Source organism: Lissotriton helveticus, chromosome 3_1, assembly GCF_964261635.1.
Source record: "Lissotriton helveticus chromosome 3_1, aLisHel1.1, whole genome shotgun sequence".
Classification (NCBI taxonomy): domain Eukaryota; kingdom Metazoa; phylum Chordata; class Amphibia; order Caudata; family Salamandridae; genus Lissotriton; species Lissotriton helveticus.
In genome coordinates this window covers 170,143,445-170,163,710 of record NC_136061.1, presented here as the reverse complement: position 1 = coordinate 170,163,710, position 20,266 = coordinate 170,143,445, and the positions used below count along the sequence as shown (strand labels likewise).

The 20,266-nt window shown below is 49.2% G+C and overlaps 1 protein-coding gene across 7 annotated transcripts in view; it reads right to left on the bottom strand.

Moving 5' to 3' along the window:
- TSPOAP1 (TSPO associated protein 1) overlaps nucleotides 1–20,266 on the bottom strand; it is a 3,238,928-nt gene that overhangs the window by 249,382 nt on the left and 2,969,280 nt on the right. For all 7 annotated transcript variants that reach the window (XR_013608584.1, XR_013608585.1, XM_078679480.1 and 4 more), the window contains one exon: nucleotides 2,776–2,904. Coding sequence is in view for 5 of the 7 variants with exons in the window: in XM_078679480.1 (XP_078535606.1) it covers nucleotides 2,776–2,904 (129 nt within the window). In the remaining 2 variants the exon portion in view is untranslated. The remainder of the gene's footprint in view (nucleotides 1–2,775; nucleotides 2,905–20,266) is intronic.

Below are 20,266 nucleotides of genomic sequence, written 5' to 3'. Positions count from 1 at the left end.
ATTCACGGTGTGCACTTCACCAGCACTAATCATTTGAGACTCATGTCACGGTATATACTGACATTAGTCAATAAATATGAGAATTTCGGAATTTTCCAGGGATCATACGCATTCTCATATGTGAGCGTCTATTCACACTCTTGCTCATATACTTGATGGTCATATTTTCGTTTTTTCATTGCGATCCTCTCATCGTGATGGTTGTGTTTTTTTCGTTTGTTTCGTGGTTTTTTTCGTGGTTTTTTCGCTTTTTTCTACCTTTGAGAGATCGCAATCAATAACGTCATTATTAATCTACACGAATAATTAGGCAAACAAGAGAGCGTGCAATATGGTCGGCACATACGAGCACTAAACGCGCTCTAGTCTATGAACTACGTCATATGGAAGTACCCATATACGTCGCTTCGCACTCAATCACGTGTCCAAACAGGAACTGAGCGCGAAGGAGGTGAACCCGCCACACCCGCAGAGGACGCCAAACACGGGTGAGTCAGGGGCCCGATGGTCTTCGAATTCTAAGATACGTGGTGTAATTTTTGAAACTAAGACTCTCATTACTCGTTCCCCTCTAGCATGAAACACACCACAATTTTGGAACCGCAACAGGTATCCATGAAGTAAAAGGAAATAGGTAAAATTTGGTATCTATACTGGTATAACGAGGAATGACGTTCTAATGACTTATGTGAGATAGTAACTTATTTGTTATTGTTATTCCTTTAACAGTAATATCATTTGATATCGACAACCGCAAACCGGAACAGCGATATCGGGTCACCTCCGAGCACATTAGTTTGTACATTAATCTTCACACATGTAAGTGGATTAACTATAGGTGAATTCTGCGTACAACGCTAGACGATGATAGCACGTAAGATCTAATGTTTATAAGCAATAATAAAGGATCTAATCTCGAATAACTAATACCAGGACTCCAGTGAGAATGCATGTGACATCTGAGTTACAAAAATTGACAATTTTCCCTACTAGAAATAAAACATAAATTATCTCACTTGATTATAGATACAGAAATATTGATCGCTGCTGAACGAACCACCGCCAGCAGTATTAGTCACGGGCCCGGCTGGGTCGGAATTATCACCAGCTGAGCGGTAAGCCGGCGTGCAATTAGTGGCTTACAGTCTCATTTGGTGACCTCTTGCCTGAATATTACCGGAATCGCTGATAGTGATGAGATTTTTCGTTTTTTTCTTTCATTTCTTGGATATATATAGACCTTCTGACATCGATACGGCCTTCTAGGTATGTTTTTGGAAATGACACTTTCTCTCACGACTTTCACTTAAGAACCAGCATGGATGATGCAAGAGCCGTTCACGATTAGGACACTCTAGTCATCAATACAGAGCATGTGTCATTGTTTTTTTTTTTAGAGAAACAATGGTGATCTCGTCGCCGCACATGTCCAAATACTATCACTATCACATATAGGCACGTCATTATGTATAGTCGATAGCATACACTGGAATTTCGACACGGATGTGTTGTGGTGGCACGAGTGAGTCAATACTTGTGAAATGATGCACTCACTATATGTCCACTGCAGGAGGAAGCTTTAGTGCATGTAACACAACGGCCAGACATTATGGCCCTGTATATAAATGGTTTTTGCTCACAGATTATGCTAGACGCTACTCATTTGTTTGTTTCAGCCCTGATGAATCGCGAAGGCGATGAAACACGTGTCGGCTGGCTGTAATCTCCATTAAAGACTCCAAGATTTACTCATCTTCTGGATATCTTGTCACTTCTGTCATATTGGTGTTTGTAATTTTTGTAAATTGTAACTGGACATTGATTACTCACATGTGAGTGCTTCGGCAATCCACAAAGCAATCAGCAGTAGTTTGTTCTACTCCAGAGAGTGGTTTAGGTTTGTCCACTCGCCGTGAAGCACCGTAGACATTTGTAATGAGCATATGCGTATAAACTGGCAGTGCACCCAACTTCAACTGTTTAAAAACCTTTCTGTTGTTGCAATTTAGGATATGTCACAGACATCTATGCGTGACAGCAACTACACATATTGAACCATGTTGTCTTGGGGGTGATATTTTCCTTGTAAAATGATAAAAGTTTGCTGAAAAGGTTCTTGAAAAGACAAAGGAGTATGTCAAGATCTGTGTCTGAAGGTACAGAAAGAAAGGAATTGATTTCAGCACGTATAATTGTACATATGGTGCTTATATGTGGCCCTGCTCATCACTTCTGGATCAAACCAACATCGGTGTGGAGCTACACGCCGTAAACTGCCAGCATGCATGCAGGAGTACTGCTTGAAAGTTTCCTGATCCAGTTTGGTATCTGGGGAATATTGACAAGGGCAGGAATCTGCGGTTAGAAACATCCACCAGAACCAGGATGCAAAGGGTTACATTTGTGCAGTAAGGTAAAATCACAATTAGGTGATTAACAGACTTGTTTCTTTAAGCAAAGTAATTGTTACAATCAGTGAGGCAGTAAAAATTGTTTTTTAATGTCAATTTTGCTGTACTATGGCAAAAAAAAAGAATTTCACTTTTGCACTATAGTAATTAATGTCTGAATGTGTTTGTGCAAAAAATATATATATATACATATATATATATATATATATATACACACACACATATACACATGTATATATACGCACACACATGCCACAAATACAGAATTGATATTATTGCAGACTCTGTCAATACATATAAACAAACAAAATTATTAAAACCCACACTGCTTTGTACTACATTAATTAATAGGAACCTGTCTTACCTGTCGCTCTTTGTGTAGCCCTTGAGAGTCTAGATCTTTAGACATGATCACATTGGTTCCTTTTCCAGGTAGTGTGGATACTTCCAAAAAATTGGAAGGGACAAGTCCTCTATGTCCATTTAGCTCCCCCTGAAATAGGAAAATTGGATATACACAACTTAATAATATTATAATAATCTTCTGGTATGTGAAACCTTAAAAGGTAATCAGCAACAAAAAAGAAAAAGTCACTTACCTGCAGTAATGAACTTTCTGGTGGATCCTCTACCTGTAGATTCCTCACCTGTCAAACAATCTCAAGCGTCAGACTGGATTCTGAAGCTTCAAAGCCCTAACATCACCAATAGAGTGTGCTGGCTTCATATCGTAGGAAGTGGCATTAGATGACGTCACCGAAGCGATACAGCACCCATACTAAGCTCGCTCTATCATGAGGGTCGTGAGATTTTTCCTCACAGAAAATTCATGCATACTGTTACCTAGATTCCTCACATGTAGATTACAGAGCAATATCTTGCCCTTAGAGGAGGGTTGATGGATGGTTGGACTAGGAAATTCTTCAGAACAGCCCTTGCAAAGTGCGTGTCCCTCAACTCTTCAGATTACAGACAGAAGTGTTTGGCAAAGGTGTGCATGGATGCCCATGTCACCACCTTGCAGATCTCTGTGATAGGAACTCTTTTGGCAAGGGCCCAAGTCATTGATTTGGCCCTAGTAGAATGGGCCCTAAGTCAGTCTAGAGCGTCTTTCTTGGACAAGATGAACAAGTTACCTTTGGTAACGCTTTTTCTGGTGGGTACAGTATTTACCTGTGGGTTCCTCACCTTTTGAATATTCCAATGCGACAGATTTACACTAAAACTTTTCTTTACAGCTCTACCACAACAATGAGGGCGTCATAATGCCAGTGCTCCAAAAGAGACTCCGCGTGATGTCATCGGAGCCATAAGAAGCTCTTGTTGGCGTGCTGACGCCATTTCCACTATTTTTTTTTCTTCCTTTGAGATGAATGGGATAAACCAACAGTACCCATGCAAAAGTATCTGACAGATCTCAAATATATAACTTGTATATGAAAACCTTTTAGGAAAAGGCTGGTGTTGGAGAGTAATCAGCAGCGTCCACTGAAGGGCATGCTGGGACATGCAGTTTTAATGACGATCAGGCTTCCTCCAATTGGAGTGAGTTAACACACATTTAAATGAAGCTGTGAATGAGAACCAGAGTGTTTGGCATTTGAGGAAGGCATTAGCCGAAAGGCATCATGCCATGAGAAATAAACATATCTGTGCAGATCCGCTGTGTTCCCTGTTGCTTCTTGGAGGAAGCAATGTAGGGCGATATTTGCATGCGGCCACTAGCATGCTGGGGAACCTGTCCTTCAGTGTTCAGAGTCAACAGTGGCACTTGGTGTTTGTTGATTTCAAGGTATCGAAAGACTTTGGACTGCTGCGAACCCGAGAGGGGATGTAATCTGCTGGAAATTGGGCCATTACTTTGTGGAGAGACAGCGTGTACTTACACTGCGCCTTTAGGTTTGCAGAGCATTGGGAACTGCAGAGGACGTATGCTCTGCAGAGGCAGTGACAGTATTCAGCAGCGTCCACTGAAGAGGATGCTGGGACATGCACTTTTAATGACTAACAGGTTTCCTCCAATGGGAGTTAACACGCATTTAAATGGAACTCTGAACGAGAACCAGAGTGTTTGGCATTTGAGAAAGGCATTAGCCCAAAACGCGTCATTCCATGAGAAATAAACATACCTGTGCAGATCCGTTGTGTTCACTGTTGTTTCTTGGAGGACCCGATGTTGGGCGATATATATATATATATATATATATACATATAAACACACACACACACACACATATATATTTATATACACTCAAAAATATACATAAAACACACAATAAATAAATAGCATTGTTTTGATATAAGCAGGCAAGCAACAGTGAGGTGGGTGGGTCAGTGAGGAATCCACAGGTAGATACTGTATTCACCAGAAAAAGCATTACCAAAGGTAAGTAACTTATTCTACTTGTGTATTTCTCACCTTTTGAATAGAATCCCTAAGCAGTCCTGCACTCAAAAGTGGGTGCCTGTCTGCCTATACCAAAAGATCCTGCAAAACTGAACAGACAAAGTTGACCATCCCTCCTCACTTTGGAGTCTAAGCAATAATGCTTCCCAAACGTGTGGAGGCAGGCCAAAGTTGCTGCTTTACAAATGTCAATCACAGAGGCAGCTCTAGCTAAATAGGAGGTAGAAGACTTAGCTTCAATAGAATGAGCTCTAATACTTGAGGTGGTCCTTTGTTAGCCACGGCGTAGCAGATCTGGATGCACAAGGTTATCCATCTGGACAATGTCCTCTTATACACTGCTTTTCCTTTCATCTTGCCCACGCAGTCAACAAACAGATGATCATCCAGCCAGACATCATGAGTTCTGCCCACATAAAAGCTGACTACCCTTTTACAATGATGCCTTCCCCCCTCTTTAGATTGATGTGCAGGAGGCTAAAAAGTAGGAAGGGTGATAGACTGGCCCAAGTAAAAGAGAGTTACCACACCCATCGTGGCTAGTCCTGGGCTATTATTATGTTTTGGACCAGGTCTTGGCGAATCTTCGTCAGTACCTGAGGAATCCAGGGTATGGGGGAAATGCGTAAAATAGCTGAAGGCCCCAACCAGTCCAATTGAAAAGCATCCTCCAGAGCACCCTGCAATGGAAACTGAAGACTGTAGAACGAATGAGCAGTATGTGTTCTCTTGAGTAGCAAATAGGTCTATCTGAGGGAACCTCACAGCCAGAAAATGTGCTGCACTACTTCCGGATGGAGATGCCTTTCATGTTCGAATGAAAGAACAAGTTACCTACTTTCGGTAACGATATATCTGTAAGAGACATAGATTAGTTATAGATTCCTTACCTTAGAATAGATACCCCAGGCGTCAGACTGGATCCGGAGTACCCCTGCGTGTCGAAAGGTGGCGCCGGTCGGTTCTGCGTTCGTCGTTGACATTGTGGTCGCCGGGATGACGTCGCAGTAGCTACTTCGACGCTGCCTTCGCACGCTGACGTCAGTTCTTTTACACAACATTCCACGCCAGAAGCGCAGAGCCATGCAAGACACTGACCACTGGTGCACAAAACTAGGCCCTGAAAGGGATTCTCAGACCCTAGAAGTCAGTTCGCAGAACGGGGAGGATGGGTGAGGCGGTAAGAAATCTATAACTAATCCATGTCTCTTACAGCTAAATCGTTACCGAAGGTAAGTAACATCTGAAAGAGACAATTCATTATAGATTCCTTAGCTTAGAATAGATACCCTGCAATACCAACCCCGGATGAGGGTCTGCAAACCAAGTTGTGAGAAGTTGGCCTGATGTGCAGTGCTCACTATTCTAGTGATCACTATATATCAGTCCAAACAACCCTTATTGATGATTGGTTGTAAGTCAACCTTATAGACCAGCTATCCTAGTAGCATGGATACGAGCAGTCTAAGGCTAAGACTCTAGAGGGCGTGTTAAGCCAGCTGTTTTACCATCACATTACCCCTTGAACACCCAGTAAAAGGACACCACACAAGTGTTATGAAAATAAACAGTGTATTTATTAGAATCACAACAACCCTGTACTCTTTATGAGGACAGGGTGCTAGGCACACAACAAAACTCTTACGAAAATACTTAAGTTAGCACAGTATATACAAATGCCCGAGGGGCACGAAAAACCATATACTCTAAAAGTGGAATGCGAATTACTAGCAGGTAAGTAACGATTCTCAGAGGCTTTAGAATCGCTAGGACTGGACTACTGAACCTTTAGATTACTAGCAGGAGGCCTAGGGAACTCGGGTGCAGAGTGTGCACTCTCACGCGGGATGCGGGACAAAGTCTATGGGTGCTAGAATTCACAAAGTTAGTGTTCACGGGCGAACCCGACCTGGTAGGGAGAAAACGACAGTGGATCCTGACCCTTGGATAGTGAGGCTATGCTGGGACACCGAAGTGCCGAAGTTACCTAGCCCAGGGGCTGCAGCTGCATAGGTCTCAAAAGACGTCGGGAATCCTCGTTGCCGGACCAGGAGCCTGGAAGAAAGATGCTGGCAGGCGACCAGTGAAGATAGTTCGAGTCGATCCAAGCCTGGATCTTGAAGATGGATGACACCTGAAAGCAGAGGGGACCAAGTTCGTGACTACTAGCCAGTAGTCAGTGGGCACCAGGAGGGCACCGGATGGTAGTCACCTCGACTAGGTGAGTGGGCGACGCTGGCTCTGCAGATCTCACGGACCAGGAGGCGTTGTCGGCGACCAGGATAGAGAGGCGAGCTGTCCCACGATGGATGAAGCTGTCGGCGTCGAAGTTACCCAGGATTGGGCAACAAGCCTTGGCTAATTCAAACCCACGCGGTGGACTCAAAATGGCGTCTTGAGTGGACCAGGAGGGTCCAGGGTGCTCCTCTTCGGGAAGGGAGCAAGGGCCAGTCTGGAGCAACCAGACCAGCAGCAGTGATGTCGTCGGGCGTCGTCAGGAAGGCCACAAGCCAGCGGGCTAGTAGCCAAACAACGCGGTGAGCAGCAAAAAGCAGAAGGGCCCCACGCCGATCGTGGAGATGCTGGGGGGCTGCTCTTCGGTGCTGGAGCTGCTCAGGGTTGGGGCTTCTAAGACCCCAAAGCACTCACCAGGAAATTACTCGGTGGGCTTGCTGTGCAGAAGTCGTGCAGTCTTGGCGATGGCCGGTCCCTCGAGGTCTCGTCGCACCCACGGTTCTCAGCTGGGCTGTAGAGGTGGGTAGAGGTCAGAGGTGCCAGGGAAGCCGGTTCTCGTCGAGCTGGGCAGTCGGATTCCGGAGGAAGGACTTGCAGCAGACCGCAGTGTTCTTAGATGGTGCCTGCGGATGCAGGGTGACTACTCCTTAGCCACAAGGGAGAATCTTGAAGAAGGAAATCTTGAAGTCCTTTCGTAGAAAGTCGTGTCTTGATTCCAAAGATGATCTGATTTGGAAGGGGGCCAGTCTCTACCTTTATCTTGGAAAAGGGGGCTGGCACGCGACTAAGTCCTGCCCTATGGGTGGGACCAGGAGGGGGGTGGTTACACCCACTTCCTTGGCGGGCTTTTCCCCAGCACAGGGTCTGGAGTGTCCCTGGAACTGGTTTGAGCCAGCCTATGCACAGTGAGCACCGGGGTGCCACGTGCAGTCACCTTCCTCTGAAGCCCTGCCTACCTACAATACACAAAACCCTGTCTGGGACGGTGCTGGCACCGCCCCTGGAAGAAAACCCTTTGTCCTTATCTCCTGCTCTGGGAGGACTCCCAGCAGCAGGAGGGCAGACTTGTGTCTCGGTGGCAGCATCCATTTTTTGGATGCTAAGGCTCTGTCTGACTTTTAACCGGGTTATAGGTTACACACATGTCGTGTCCCTCTAGAAGGGTGGAATGCTAACCCCGTCGCCAGAATTGGCGAGGGGTTAGTATTCCAATTCGTATGACACCTTACTCGACATGTTTTGATAAAGCGATACCAGAGTTGGCATTTAACCGCGAGGATTATAATGCACTTAAGAGTATATGGTATGCGATATCATGGAAACGGCTAAGGGATGGATCCCGAAAGCCGCAGACAGGCTCAGCTCATGCCAAAGCACCATCTCACACGATTCCAAGCACTCTGCCTTCAGGATTGTTAAGGCCTGCCATAGGAGTGACTGATAGGAGATCTGTGTGTCCATTTTAGGGTTAGATATAGGTATACTATATCTAAAGCAAAGGGTGAGTACACCACCTTGCCCCAGCTGTCGTGCAGCCAGTTGTGTCAGTTTAGTTAGTCAGCCCAGGGGTGGCATAATACATGCTTCAGCCCCTGGGAGACTTCTGGGTGCACCTCAGCCCTGGGTACAGGGACTTGGAGAGGGCCCAGTGCCAATTCAGTACCTGAGTACAATTTGGATAGAGAGAACAGCTAGGCTGTGGGTCTGATTAGCAGGCCCACAGCCAGGGAAAGTCGTAAACCAGTGCAGCAAAAAGCAAAAATCTGGGTGATCATAGGATTGCAGACCCTACTCTCCTACACAAGTTCACACCAGAAAGTCCTGGAGAACGGAACGGCCAAAGCGCCGTCTCTCTGGACTTAACTGTCCAGGCAGTAGTGTTTGGTAAACGTGTGCATAGATGCTCACATAGCTGCCTGACAGATTTTATTGAGGGGGATTCCACGTCCCAAAGCAGTGGTAGCTGTCAACGCCCTGGTGGAATGGGCGCGCAGTCCCACTGGAGGATCCTTTTTTGCCAAAGAGTAGCAAGCTTTAGTGCAAAAAATGACCCGCCTAGAGATGGTCTGTTTGTGCACGGCCCAAACTTTTTTCGACACCCATATAGCCCACAAAGAGCTGGTCATCTACCCGGAATTGTTTAGTGCATTCCAAATAAAATGAAAGCGCACGTTTTGGATCAAGACAGTGAAGCCTCTCTTTCTCCTTAGAAGGATGAAGAGGCGCAAAGAAGGCGGGCAAAGTGATGGTTTGACCAATGTGGAAAGAAGTAACCACTTTGGGAAGAAAAGAGGGTCGAGTTCGAAGGAGAACCTTGTCCGGATGAACCACCAGAAAGGAAAATGCTACTTACCAGTATGCATCTGTTCTTGGCATGTAGAGCTGCAGTTGTACACTTAGCATTAGATCGCCACCTGGTGTTGGGCTCGGATGATTGCATGTTGTTGTCATCTTGGAAGAAGTCTTTGTAGTCACGAGATAGGTGACTCCTCCTTTGGACGATAGTGCGCATGAGCATCGGCTTCATCCTTAGATTGTTTTTCGCCATGATGGGAAATGATGGAGTTAGTAGAAAGAAGAAAGTTTGTCCATGCGTGTATATCTAATTAAGATCAAACTGGAACAGACATAGGTCTCGGGGAGCAGGGGGGGCGTGTACAACTCTGCAGCTCTACATGCCAAGAACAGATGCATACTGGTAAGTAGCATTTTCCGTTCGAGGCATATGAGCTGCAGATTGTACACTTAGCATCGATTGTGCAGCAGTGTCTCCCCTACCGGTGGTCACCCGTGTCTGTTGCAGTAGTTTGAAAAAGAGTTTTGAGAACAGCTTGGCCTACTGCAGCTTGCTGCTTGGCTTGCACATCAACACAATAGTTTTAATCATTCCATAAAAGCTTTTATTGCTGGTACTTTAAACAACGACATATGTTGTCCGTTTTGCAGATATGCTGCAATGGCTGAAAGATGTAAACGTATAAATTAATAGGCTAGATTACATCTTTGTAAATGTAGAAGGTAACAGATGATATTTTGCATGGAAGCATCTAAGGGATCAATTTGATTATTATTGCAATAAATGGAAAATCTTTTCCATTTAGCAGCATAGCAAGCTCTATTAGTAGGTCTTCTGGCTTCTTTAATGATATTCATACAGTCTGGTGACAGGATAAGGTAACCAAACTCTAAGACTTCAGGAGCCAGATCGCCAGATTCAGTTGATTTGGATACGGATGCGGGATGTCTCCATGGTTCTGCGTTAACATCGATGGTGTGAGAGACAGTTTTTGGTGTGGAACTAGAGAGAGTTCTGCCCATGTGGGCGCTACCAGAATTAGTTTGAGAGACTGTTGTCTGAGCTTGCGTACCACTAGTGGTAATAGTAGGGTTGGCGGAAAAGCGTACGCAAATCTGCATGACCAGTTCATCCATATCGCATTGCCTTTGGACAACGGGTGTGGAAACCTGGCGGCAAAGGTTGGGCATTTTGCGTTTTCGTGTGTGACAAACAGGTCTATGTCTGGATGTCCCCACTTGTGAAAGAATGGTTGAAGAACTTGCAGATGTAGTTCCCATTCGTGAATCTGTTGTGTCTGTCGACTTAACAGATCGCCTATCTGATTGTGAACTCCTGGAAGGTGTTCTGCAAGCAGATATATCTTTTGTGGAATGGCCCATCTCCAAATGTTTTGTGCGAGCTGGGACAAGTGCAGGGAATGTGTGCCTCCTTGTTTCTGTATGTAGTACATGGCTGTCATGTTGTCCATCCGGATTAAGACAGCTTTGTTCTGTATGTGTACTTGGAAGGACTTTAGTGCCAGGAAAATCGCCAGCAACTCTAGGTGATTGATGTGAAGCACCTTTTGTTGAGCAGTCTATCTTTCCTGAGTTGTGTGGTGGAGCAGATGTGCTCCCCATCCTGTCAGGGATGCGTCTGTTGTCAGTACTATTTGTGGAACATGCTCGAGGAACGGCCGCCCTCTGGACAAGTTTTTGGTGTTCCACCAATGCAGAGAGCGATGTGTGCGGCTGTCTACCAACACCAGGTCTGTCAGTTGTCCTTGTGCCTGATTCCACTGATGTGCTAGACATTCCTGCAATGGACGCATTTGCAGTCTTGCATATGGTACAATAAAAATGCAAGATGCCATCATGCCTATTAGTTGCATGAACACTCTGGCTGGGAGAGAGTGTTGGTTTTGAAACTTTGTGACTAAGGCTTGAATGCTCCGCATCCTGGCTGGACTGGGATAAGCTAGAGCTGTATTGGTGTTTATGGTAGCCCCTAGGTATTAATGTACATAAGAGGGCTGTAGATGTGACTTGGTGTGGTTTATTGTAAACCCCAAGTTGTGCAGGGTCCTAATTGTGTGGGATGTGTGTTGAACACACTGGTTGAATATCTTGGCCTTTATGAGCCAATCGTCTAAGTATGGGAAGACGTGGATATGCTGTCTTCTGAGATGTGCTGTACTACTGCTAGGCACTTTGTGAACACTCTTGCGGCCACATGCATCAACGGTTCCGTTTGCGATTCCTAAATTGCGAAAATTAAGGAATCGCAATTTCGAAATCGCAAACGGCAATGCATGAAATAAATCACAATTTTTTTGCGATTCGGTATTTTTCGTTAATTGCGATTCACATTTTGCAAATCGCAATTAAGGACAACCCTTCCCATTCATTCCTATGGGCCAAAAGGCCCATAGGAATGAATGGGAAGGCATTCACATTTTGCGAATTTAAAATTGCGATTCGCAATATGTAAATGCAATTTCAAGGGTGCAGGGGGGGGTCCAAAGAACCCCTCCCTGCACCCCTGAAATGCGACTTTAAAGAACAAGTTACTTACCTTCGGTAACAATATATCTGTAAGAAACAGTAGTTAGTATTAGATTCCTTACCTTAGAATATCCCCAGGCCTCAGTCTGGATCCGGAAACTTTTGCGTAGCAGTACCCCTGCGTCGTCTGCAGGCGTCCCCTGCGGCTCCGCGTCGTCGGCGTCGTGCGCCGTGATGACGTCGCTGGAGTATATAGACGCCGCCTCCGCGCGCTGACGTCAGTTCTTTGCACACAGCTTTTCCGCGCCAGAACACGCAGAGCCATGTGAGAACCAACACTGGTGCCATGTGAAACTAGGGCCCTGAAAGGGATGTCCTTAACCCTAGGTATCAGTTCGCAGAACGGGGAGGATGGGCGGGGCGGTAAGGAATCTAATACTAACTACTGTTTCTTACAGATATATCGTTACCGAAGGTAAGTAACTTGTTCATCTGAAAGAAACAGGTTAGTATTAGATTCCTTACCTTAGAATAGATACCCCAGCAATACCAACCCCGGTGGTGGGTCTGCGAACCAATACAACCTACACCAGAAAATCCTGGAGGACCGAACGGCCAAAGAAGCCGTCCCTCCGGACTTGACTGTCCAGGCAGTAATGCCTCGCAAAGGTGTGCAGCGAGGCCCACGTAGCCGCCTGGCAAATGTCCTGCAAAGGGACTCCCCGGCCCAGGGCAGTAGTAGCCACCGTGGCCCGAGTGGAATGGGCCCTCAGCCCAACAGGAGGCTCCTTCGGAGCCAAAGAGTAGCATGCTTTGATGCACAGGACGACCCACCGAGAGATGGTTCGTTTCTGTACCGCCCTTCCCTTCTTCTCACCCACGTAGCCAACAAACAGTTGGTCATCCACCCGGAACTGGCGTGTGCGATCCATATAAAATGAAAGCGCACGTTTTGGGTCCAGACGATGGAGCCGCTCTTCATCTTTTGAAGGATGCGGAGGCGGGAAGAAGGAGGGTAAGGTGATGGACTGCCCGATGTGAAAAGCAGAAACTACTTTGGGCAGGAAAGAAGGCCTAGTCCTAAGAACCACCTTGTCAGGATGGACGGACAAGAAAGGAGGTTTAACCGAAAGAGCCTGGAGCTCACTCACTCTCCTGGCAGAGGTGATGGCAACCAGGAAGGCCGTCTTTAAAGTGAGAAGACGGAGAGGACAGGAATGAAGCGTCTCAAAGGGAGCACACATCAAGAATGTCAGAACCAGGTTCAAGTCCCACTGAGGCATCACGAACGGAACAGGTGGATACATGTGCGTGATGCCTTTCAAGAACCTCAGCACAATAGGGGACTTGAATAAAGATGGCTGATCAGGTAGCCTTAAGAAGGCGGAAAGGGCAGAAAGGTAGCCCTTGATAGTGCCCAGAGCAGAGCCCTGCTGGGCAAGGGAAAGAAGGAAGAGGAGAACCTCGGAAAGAGGGGCAGAAAGGGGATCCACAGCCTTTGCTGTGCACCATGCCACAAATCTGTTCCACCGGCAGGCGTATACCGACTTTGTGGCGGGACGCCTGGCTGCCAGAATCACATCACAGACTTCAGGAGGCGAGTCAAATGGCCTCAACTGTCGCCGCTCAATCTCCAAGCATGGAGGTGGAGACTGGACAGGTTCGGGTGGAGGACCGTCCCCTGCTGCTGCGACAGAAGGTCCTCCTGAAGGGGCAGGCGGATCGAGGGGCCGACTGTCATGCTGAGTAGCTCGGGATACCAGTACCTTCGAGCCCAGTCCGGAGCCACAAGGATAACTTGGGCCCGGTCGCGCCTGATCTTCTTCAGCACTCTGGGCAGAAGTGGTATAGGCGGAAAGGCGTACAACAGACCGCAACTCCACTTGCGCCGAAAGGCGTCGCCGAGCGAGTGCCGTCTTGGAAACTCCAACGCGCAGAACTGATGACATTGCGCGTTCTCTTCTGTGGCGAATAGATCTAACCAAGGCTCTCCCCATTGCAGAAAGAGACCTTTCGCCACGTCCGAGTTCAGACGCCATTCGTGATCCACCGAGCACCGACGGCTGAGTTCGTCCGCCCTGGCGTTCAGGGAACCTGCCAGGTGTTGAACCGTCAGAGTCACGCACTGACGTTCCAGCCATTGCCAGAGACGCAGCGCCTCCTGGCAAAGGGTCCACGACCTCACACCGCCCTGTTTGTTGCAGTACCACATGGCGGTGGTGTTGTCCGTGAACACCTGCACTACACTCCCGTTGACAAAGGGGAGGAAGGCCTTCAGTGCTAGGCGAATCGCCCGCAGCTCCAACATGTTGATATGGAGCCGGGACTCCGCCGGAGACCAGATGCCTCTGATCTCCGCCTCTCCCAAGTGGCCACCCCAACCCTGGAGGGACGCGTCCGTCACAACCACGTGCTCCGGTTGGGGAAGGGAGAGGGATCTGCCTCTGACCCAATCGCGGTCCTGGAGCCACCACTGCAACTGTCTCGCAGTGCCCTCCGAGATCAGGACATGGTCGGATAGGTTGCCCTGATGCTGGGCCCACTGAAACTTCAGGTCCCACTGCAGAGCCCGCATCCGCCACCTGGCGTGATGCACCAGAAGGATGCAGGAGGCCATCAGCCCCAGAAGCCGCAGCGTCAACCTGACCGAGACCCGGGATAACGGCTGAAAGATGGGAATCAGAGCCTGAATATCCCGGACCCGCCGTTCCGGAGGATAAACCCGAAACTGCGCCGAGTCGAGAACCGCTCCGATGAAAAGGAGCTTTTGAGAGGGACACAGGTGTGATTTCGGCACATTGATGGAAAACCCCAGCTCGTGCAGGAGGTCTGCCGTCATCTGAAGGTGGTGGACGACTGTTTGGGGCGAGCCCGCCTTCAACAACCAGTCGTCGAGGTAGGGGAAGACTGAAACCCCTAACCGGCACAGATGAGCTGCGACCACCGCCATCACTTTCGTGAACACCCGTGGGGCGCTGGTAAGGCCGAATGGGAGCACGATAAACTGAAAGTGCTCGTGGCCTACCGTGAACCGCAGGTAACGCCGGTGGGCCGGCAGGACGGGGATGTGAAAATACGCATCCTGCAAGTCCAACGCTACCATCCAGTCTTGTGGGTCTAGAGCAGCCAAGACCTGAGCCAAAGTCAACATCTTGAACTTCTCCTTCCGGAGGAAGCCGTTGACGTTCCGTAGGTCCAAGATAGGACGTAGGCCCCCTTTGTCCTTCTTGGGCACCAGAAAGTAGTGGGAGTAGCAACCACACCCTACTTCTGGCCCAGGAACGCGCTCGATGGCCCCCTTGGCCAAAAGGGCCGTAACTTCCTCCTGCAGAAGTGTCAAGTGGTCCCCCGACACACGGTGGTTCTGCGGTGGCATGGCTGGAGGAGTGGTCTTGAAGGGGAGGGAGTAGCCCCTTCGGACGAGCTGCAGCACCCACCTGTCCGATGTGATAGTGCGCCAGCGGGAGTGGTGATGGCGAACCCTGCCACCCACTGGCGTCACATGGGCCTGAAAGCTCGGACTAGGAGGATTTGGAGGCTGCTGCGGGGGGAGGTGTGGACTGACCTCGCCGCTGTCCCCGACCGCCACCACGGCGGAATCCACGGCCGCCACCGCGCTGAGGAGCGTTCTGCGGTGCGTGGCTGGCAGCACGTGTTGGACCGCCCCTTCCGTGGCCACGAAAGGAGCGAAACGAACCCGTTTGCTGGCGCTGGGTCGAGAGACCTAAGGACTTGGCCGTGACCCTGGAGTCCTTGAAGCGCTCAAGCGCGTTGTCCGCTTTGTCGCCGAACAGGAGACTGCCATCGAATGGCATGTCCATCAGGGCATTCTGGACATCCGGCGAGAAGTTGGCGGATCTCAGCCAAGCATGGCGACGAATCGCCACCGTCGTGGACATTGCTCTGCCCAGCGAGTCGGTCCTGTCGAGACCACACCGTATGGAATACCTCGCCGCGTCCCGGCCTTCAACCAAGGCCTGGCTCAGCTTGTCCCGCACCTCCTGCGGGCATTGCGGCAGACACTCCGCGACCGTATCCCACAGGGAGTGGGTGTAGCGGCCTAGGAGGCACGCGGTATTGCAAGACCGCAGTCCTGCACTCAAAGACGAAAAGACCTTCTTGCCAAATTGGTCATATCGCTTAGATTCCCGATCGGGCGGGGCCGTCGGGAATGCGGACTGGGAAGTGGAGGCTTGGATCACCAGACTCTCCGGGGAAGGATGGGTGGAGAGGAAGGCAGGGTCGTCCGAACACGGACGGTGACGCCTGGCAACGTTTCGGTCAACAGGTGAACTGGAAGCGGGCCTGGACCAGGTGCCCAAAAGGACATCCGTCAGGGCGTCATTAAACGGCAGCAGAGGCTCCTGTGGGCATGACTGCGGTTTAAATACCTCGGTGAGGATGTTAGGCTTCACCTTAGCGACGGGGAGCTCAAGGCTCAAGGCCTTGGCAGCCCTCATCAGGACCACCGAATAGGCAGCCCCAGCCTCCGACGCCACAGTGGGAGGCGAGACAAACCCAGGGTTAGGCGACTCGTCCAGACCACTGGCATCACCTAAGTCACCTACCCAGTCCACGTCGTACTGGCATTCACGTGACAAAGGGTCCTCAGACCCCTCCCAACCCTCTCCATAATCGTCCCCATCGCCATAGTTGGAGTCAACGATATAGACTGGCTCCTCGGAGCCAAGGGGCCCCATCGGCGCCGGACTCGGCGTCGGACGATGCCGGTCCGACTCCGTGTCCGGAGTCGGAGAGGGATTGGGGGTGGCGCCGCGCGGCGCCGGAACCCCGACGCCGGCCGGAACCGACAGCGGAGCCACGGCGCCGCGCGGAGGCGGTACCACTGGTTGCCCCGATGGAATCGGCGCCGGAGAGGCCGGTTGACCAGCCGGCGACGACCCTGAAGGGCCCAACGGCGCCGGGGCCGGAGCCGCCGGCGGCGTCGGAGCCGGAGCACCCGGCGGCGTCGGGACAGGAGTACCCGAACCGCTCAGGCCCCCAGACGGGACCGACGGGCCCGCAGGCGCCGTAGGACCCGCCGGAGGAGACAGGGCCCTCATAGCCATGAGGAACTCCTCAACCTCCTCGCGCGACGCGCCTTCCCCAGGGACCGACGGGTATGGGGTAGACGACGTCGGCGACCCACGCGGGGCCGCGGGGGTGGGGCCACCCGAACCCCCGGCCGCATCGCGCGGGCGTCGGGGGGAATCGGGGGTACGATGACGATGCCCCGACTTCTTGTGTCGCTTACCTGAGGAACCGGAGGAATGGTGACGACTTCCGGAGCGCTCATGGCGGCTCCGCGAACGCTCTCTCGACCGCTCCCTCGACCTCCGGCCGGACCGGGACCGCTCTCGACGCGGGGCCGACACCCGGAGCTCGAGTAGCTTGCGGGACCGCTCCCGCCTAGCCCTACTCGTCAAGGCCCGGCAGTCGACGCAGGAGTCCACGTCGTGGTCCGCGCCCAGACACCGGAGGCAGAGTCGATGGTGGTCGGTGACCGACATCAGGCGGTCGCAATCGTCGCAACCTTTGAAGCCGGGCATCCTACCGGCACCTGGAACAATTTAGAGTTATCAAAAAACTTTGGTCAAAATACCGGAGTACTGCTCTTCGGATCTGCGCTAACTGGCGCGGAAAAAAGAAGAACTGACGTCAGCGCGCGGAGGCGGCGTCTATATACTCCAGCGACGTCATCACGGCGCACGACGCCGACGACGCGGAGCCGCAGGGGACGCCTGCAGACGACGCCTACCGACGCGCAGGGGTACTGCTACGCAAAAGTTTCCGGATCCAGACTGACGCCTGGGGATATTCTAAGGTAAGGAATCTAATACTAACCTGTTTCTTTCAGATTGCAATTTACACACACACATGCCCTAAGGGCATGTGTGTGTGTAAAGTAAAACTTAAAAAAATGCAATACATATTTGTACGTTTTCGGTAAATTAGCATGAAGGTCAACTTCATGCTATTTTACCGCTTCCAAATTGCGAATTCGCACATAAAAATTGATCATGCATTGCATTTAAGGAATCTGAATTTGCGATTTCTTAAATGCAACCGCAATTTTAGAAATCGCAACATGGTTGCGATTAATAAAATTGCGAAATGCATGATGCATTGCAAATTAGTCAATTGCATTCGGAAACGGCCGAAAATTGTGATTCGCACCGTTTGCGAATGCAATTGACGTTGATGATGTGGCCGTTGGTGCTGTTGTTACCCCAAATGGAAGGACTTTGAATTGATAGTGTTGTCCTTCTCGCACAAACCTGAGATACTTCCTGTGAGAAGGATGTATGGGAATATGAAAGTAGGCGTCTTTGAGGTCTAGTGTAGTGAGAAAATCGCCTTGTTGCAATAATGGGAGCACTTGTTGTAAAGTGATCATGTGAAAATGATCTGAGTGTATATACAGAATGAGAGGCCTCAAATCTAGAGTTGGTCTTAGTGTTCCATCCTTTTTGGGTATTAGGAAGTAGAGTGAATAGACACCTGTTCCTTGATGTTCCAATGGAACTAGCTCTATTGCATCTTTTTGTAGCAATGAGAGAACCTCTTGTTGGAGCAGCGTCAGATGTTCTGTGGACATTGGACGCTGTCTGGGTGGCATATTTGGAGAGGTAGCTGTAAGTTCTAGGCAGTAACCATACTGGATAATCTGTCTTACCCACTTGTATGTTGTGATGGAATTCCAGACAGGTAGGAACTGTGTTAATCTCCCCCCTACAGGAGTGGTATGCTGTTGGGGGAGCTGAAGGAAGTCACTGTTTAGTGGTGGAAGAGGATCGATTGTTGTTGTTACCTCAACCTCTTCCCTTATTGTTATTACCTCTGTAGCCCCCTCTAAAGTATCCTTTATTAGAGGATGCTTGTGTATTAGTTTTAAAGGAAGCTGAATTGTCTGCTCCAGGTTGTTTGGAGCCTCCTCTGTAAAAGGAGCGACGAAAGGAGCCTATTGCTTGGGTGGATTGCAAAGCTCCCATTGACTTGGCTGTGTCAGTGTCTTTTTTCATTTTTTCAAGAGCTGTGTTTCTTCTGGACCAAACAACTGGTGTTGGTTGAATGGGTGATTTAAGATAGTAGTCTGTACTTCTTGCTTAAATCCTGAAATGTGTAGCCATGCGGGATGTCTAAGAAGGACACTGGTGTTCATTGCCCTGGATGCAGTGTCTGCTACATCTAGTGCGCATTTAATGGAGGCGTTAGATATAAGCTTACCCTCTAGTGATGAGGTCATCTCCTTGTGCTTTATATTGATCAGGTAGATGTTGTAGAAGCTCCTCTAGCTGATCATAGTGAGCCCTATCATATCTTGCGAGAAGGGCCTGTGTGTTAGCAATGCGCCATGCATTGCTAGCTTGGGCAGCCATTCTTTCCCCTGAAGCAGCTATGATTTTGAATTCTTTATCAGGAGGTGGTGCTTCTCCTGATGTTTGTGAATTTGCTCTTTTCCTAGCGTTTGCAACTACTAGGGAGTCTAAGGGTAGCTGTCCCTTAATGTAAGCAGGATCCCAGGAGCTGCTCTGTACTTTTTTTCTATCCTTGGGTTTATGATTCTAGCCCGAACAGGATCTTTAAACACTTCTGGGGCATGTTTAATAACTCCTTTAATCATTGGCAGTATTTGCACAGTTTTTTGGGAATGTTCAAAAGTGTCTAGTAAAAGGTCCTCTTCCGCCTCATCTGAATGCATGGTGACATTGTGATAGATGGCAGCCCTATTAATCAAGTGTCCAAACTAATATTGTCTTCTGGAGGAGAAGGTTTAGATGGATATACATGTGGGTCAGGAATATCTGGTATATCCTGTGGGTATAGATACTCCCAGTCTGGTGAACCTGTTGGGTAGGGAAAAGGGTCATCTGGGTCTTTCCCTCCCCCCATGCTATACTGATCATCATCAGCATCCTGAGGAGGTGTATGTTGTGGAGAATGAAGAGAATTTTGAGGTGAAATGTTTTGAGGGACAGCAGGAGAGGGAGATACAAGAGTAGAAGGGTGCATAGGAGATGTGGCAGAGTCCTTCTTCTTGACAGGCACTGGATGCTGTATCTGAATTTCTCTTCCTGTGTGGTGTGGTGTGGTGGAAACATGTCCTGTTTCTGGGTCTATATATATCGTTTTTTGCAAAGGATCAGCTCTAAAAAGCTCTTCTTCTTCAGAAAATGCTTTTCGGCGCCTTTTTATTTCGGCTCCGGGCCTGGTTTCTGCTTTTCTTTAGCCTTAGGAGTTGTTGTATAGTCCTTTGGCGTAGTTTTCGGCACCAAAGGTATCGTTTTCGGCGTACAGGCCTGGTTCGAGGGCTTGGAGGCATCGGTAGCAGGCTGGAAGCTGTTTTGGTCGGCTTGGAAGCATTTGAAACAGGCTTCATTGGTTTCGGTGCCGTATTGTCTTTAGGAGTTGGCGGTTTCTGGGTCTTTTT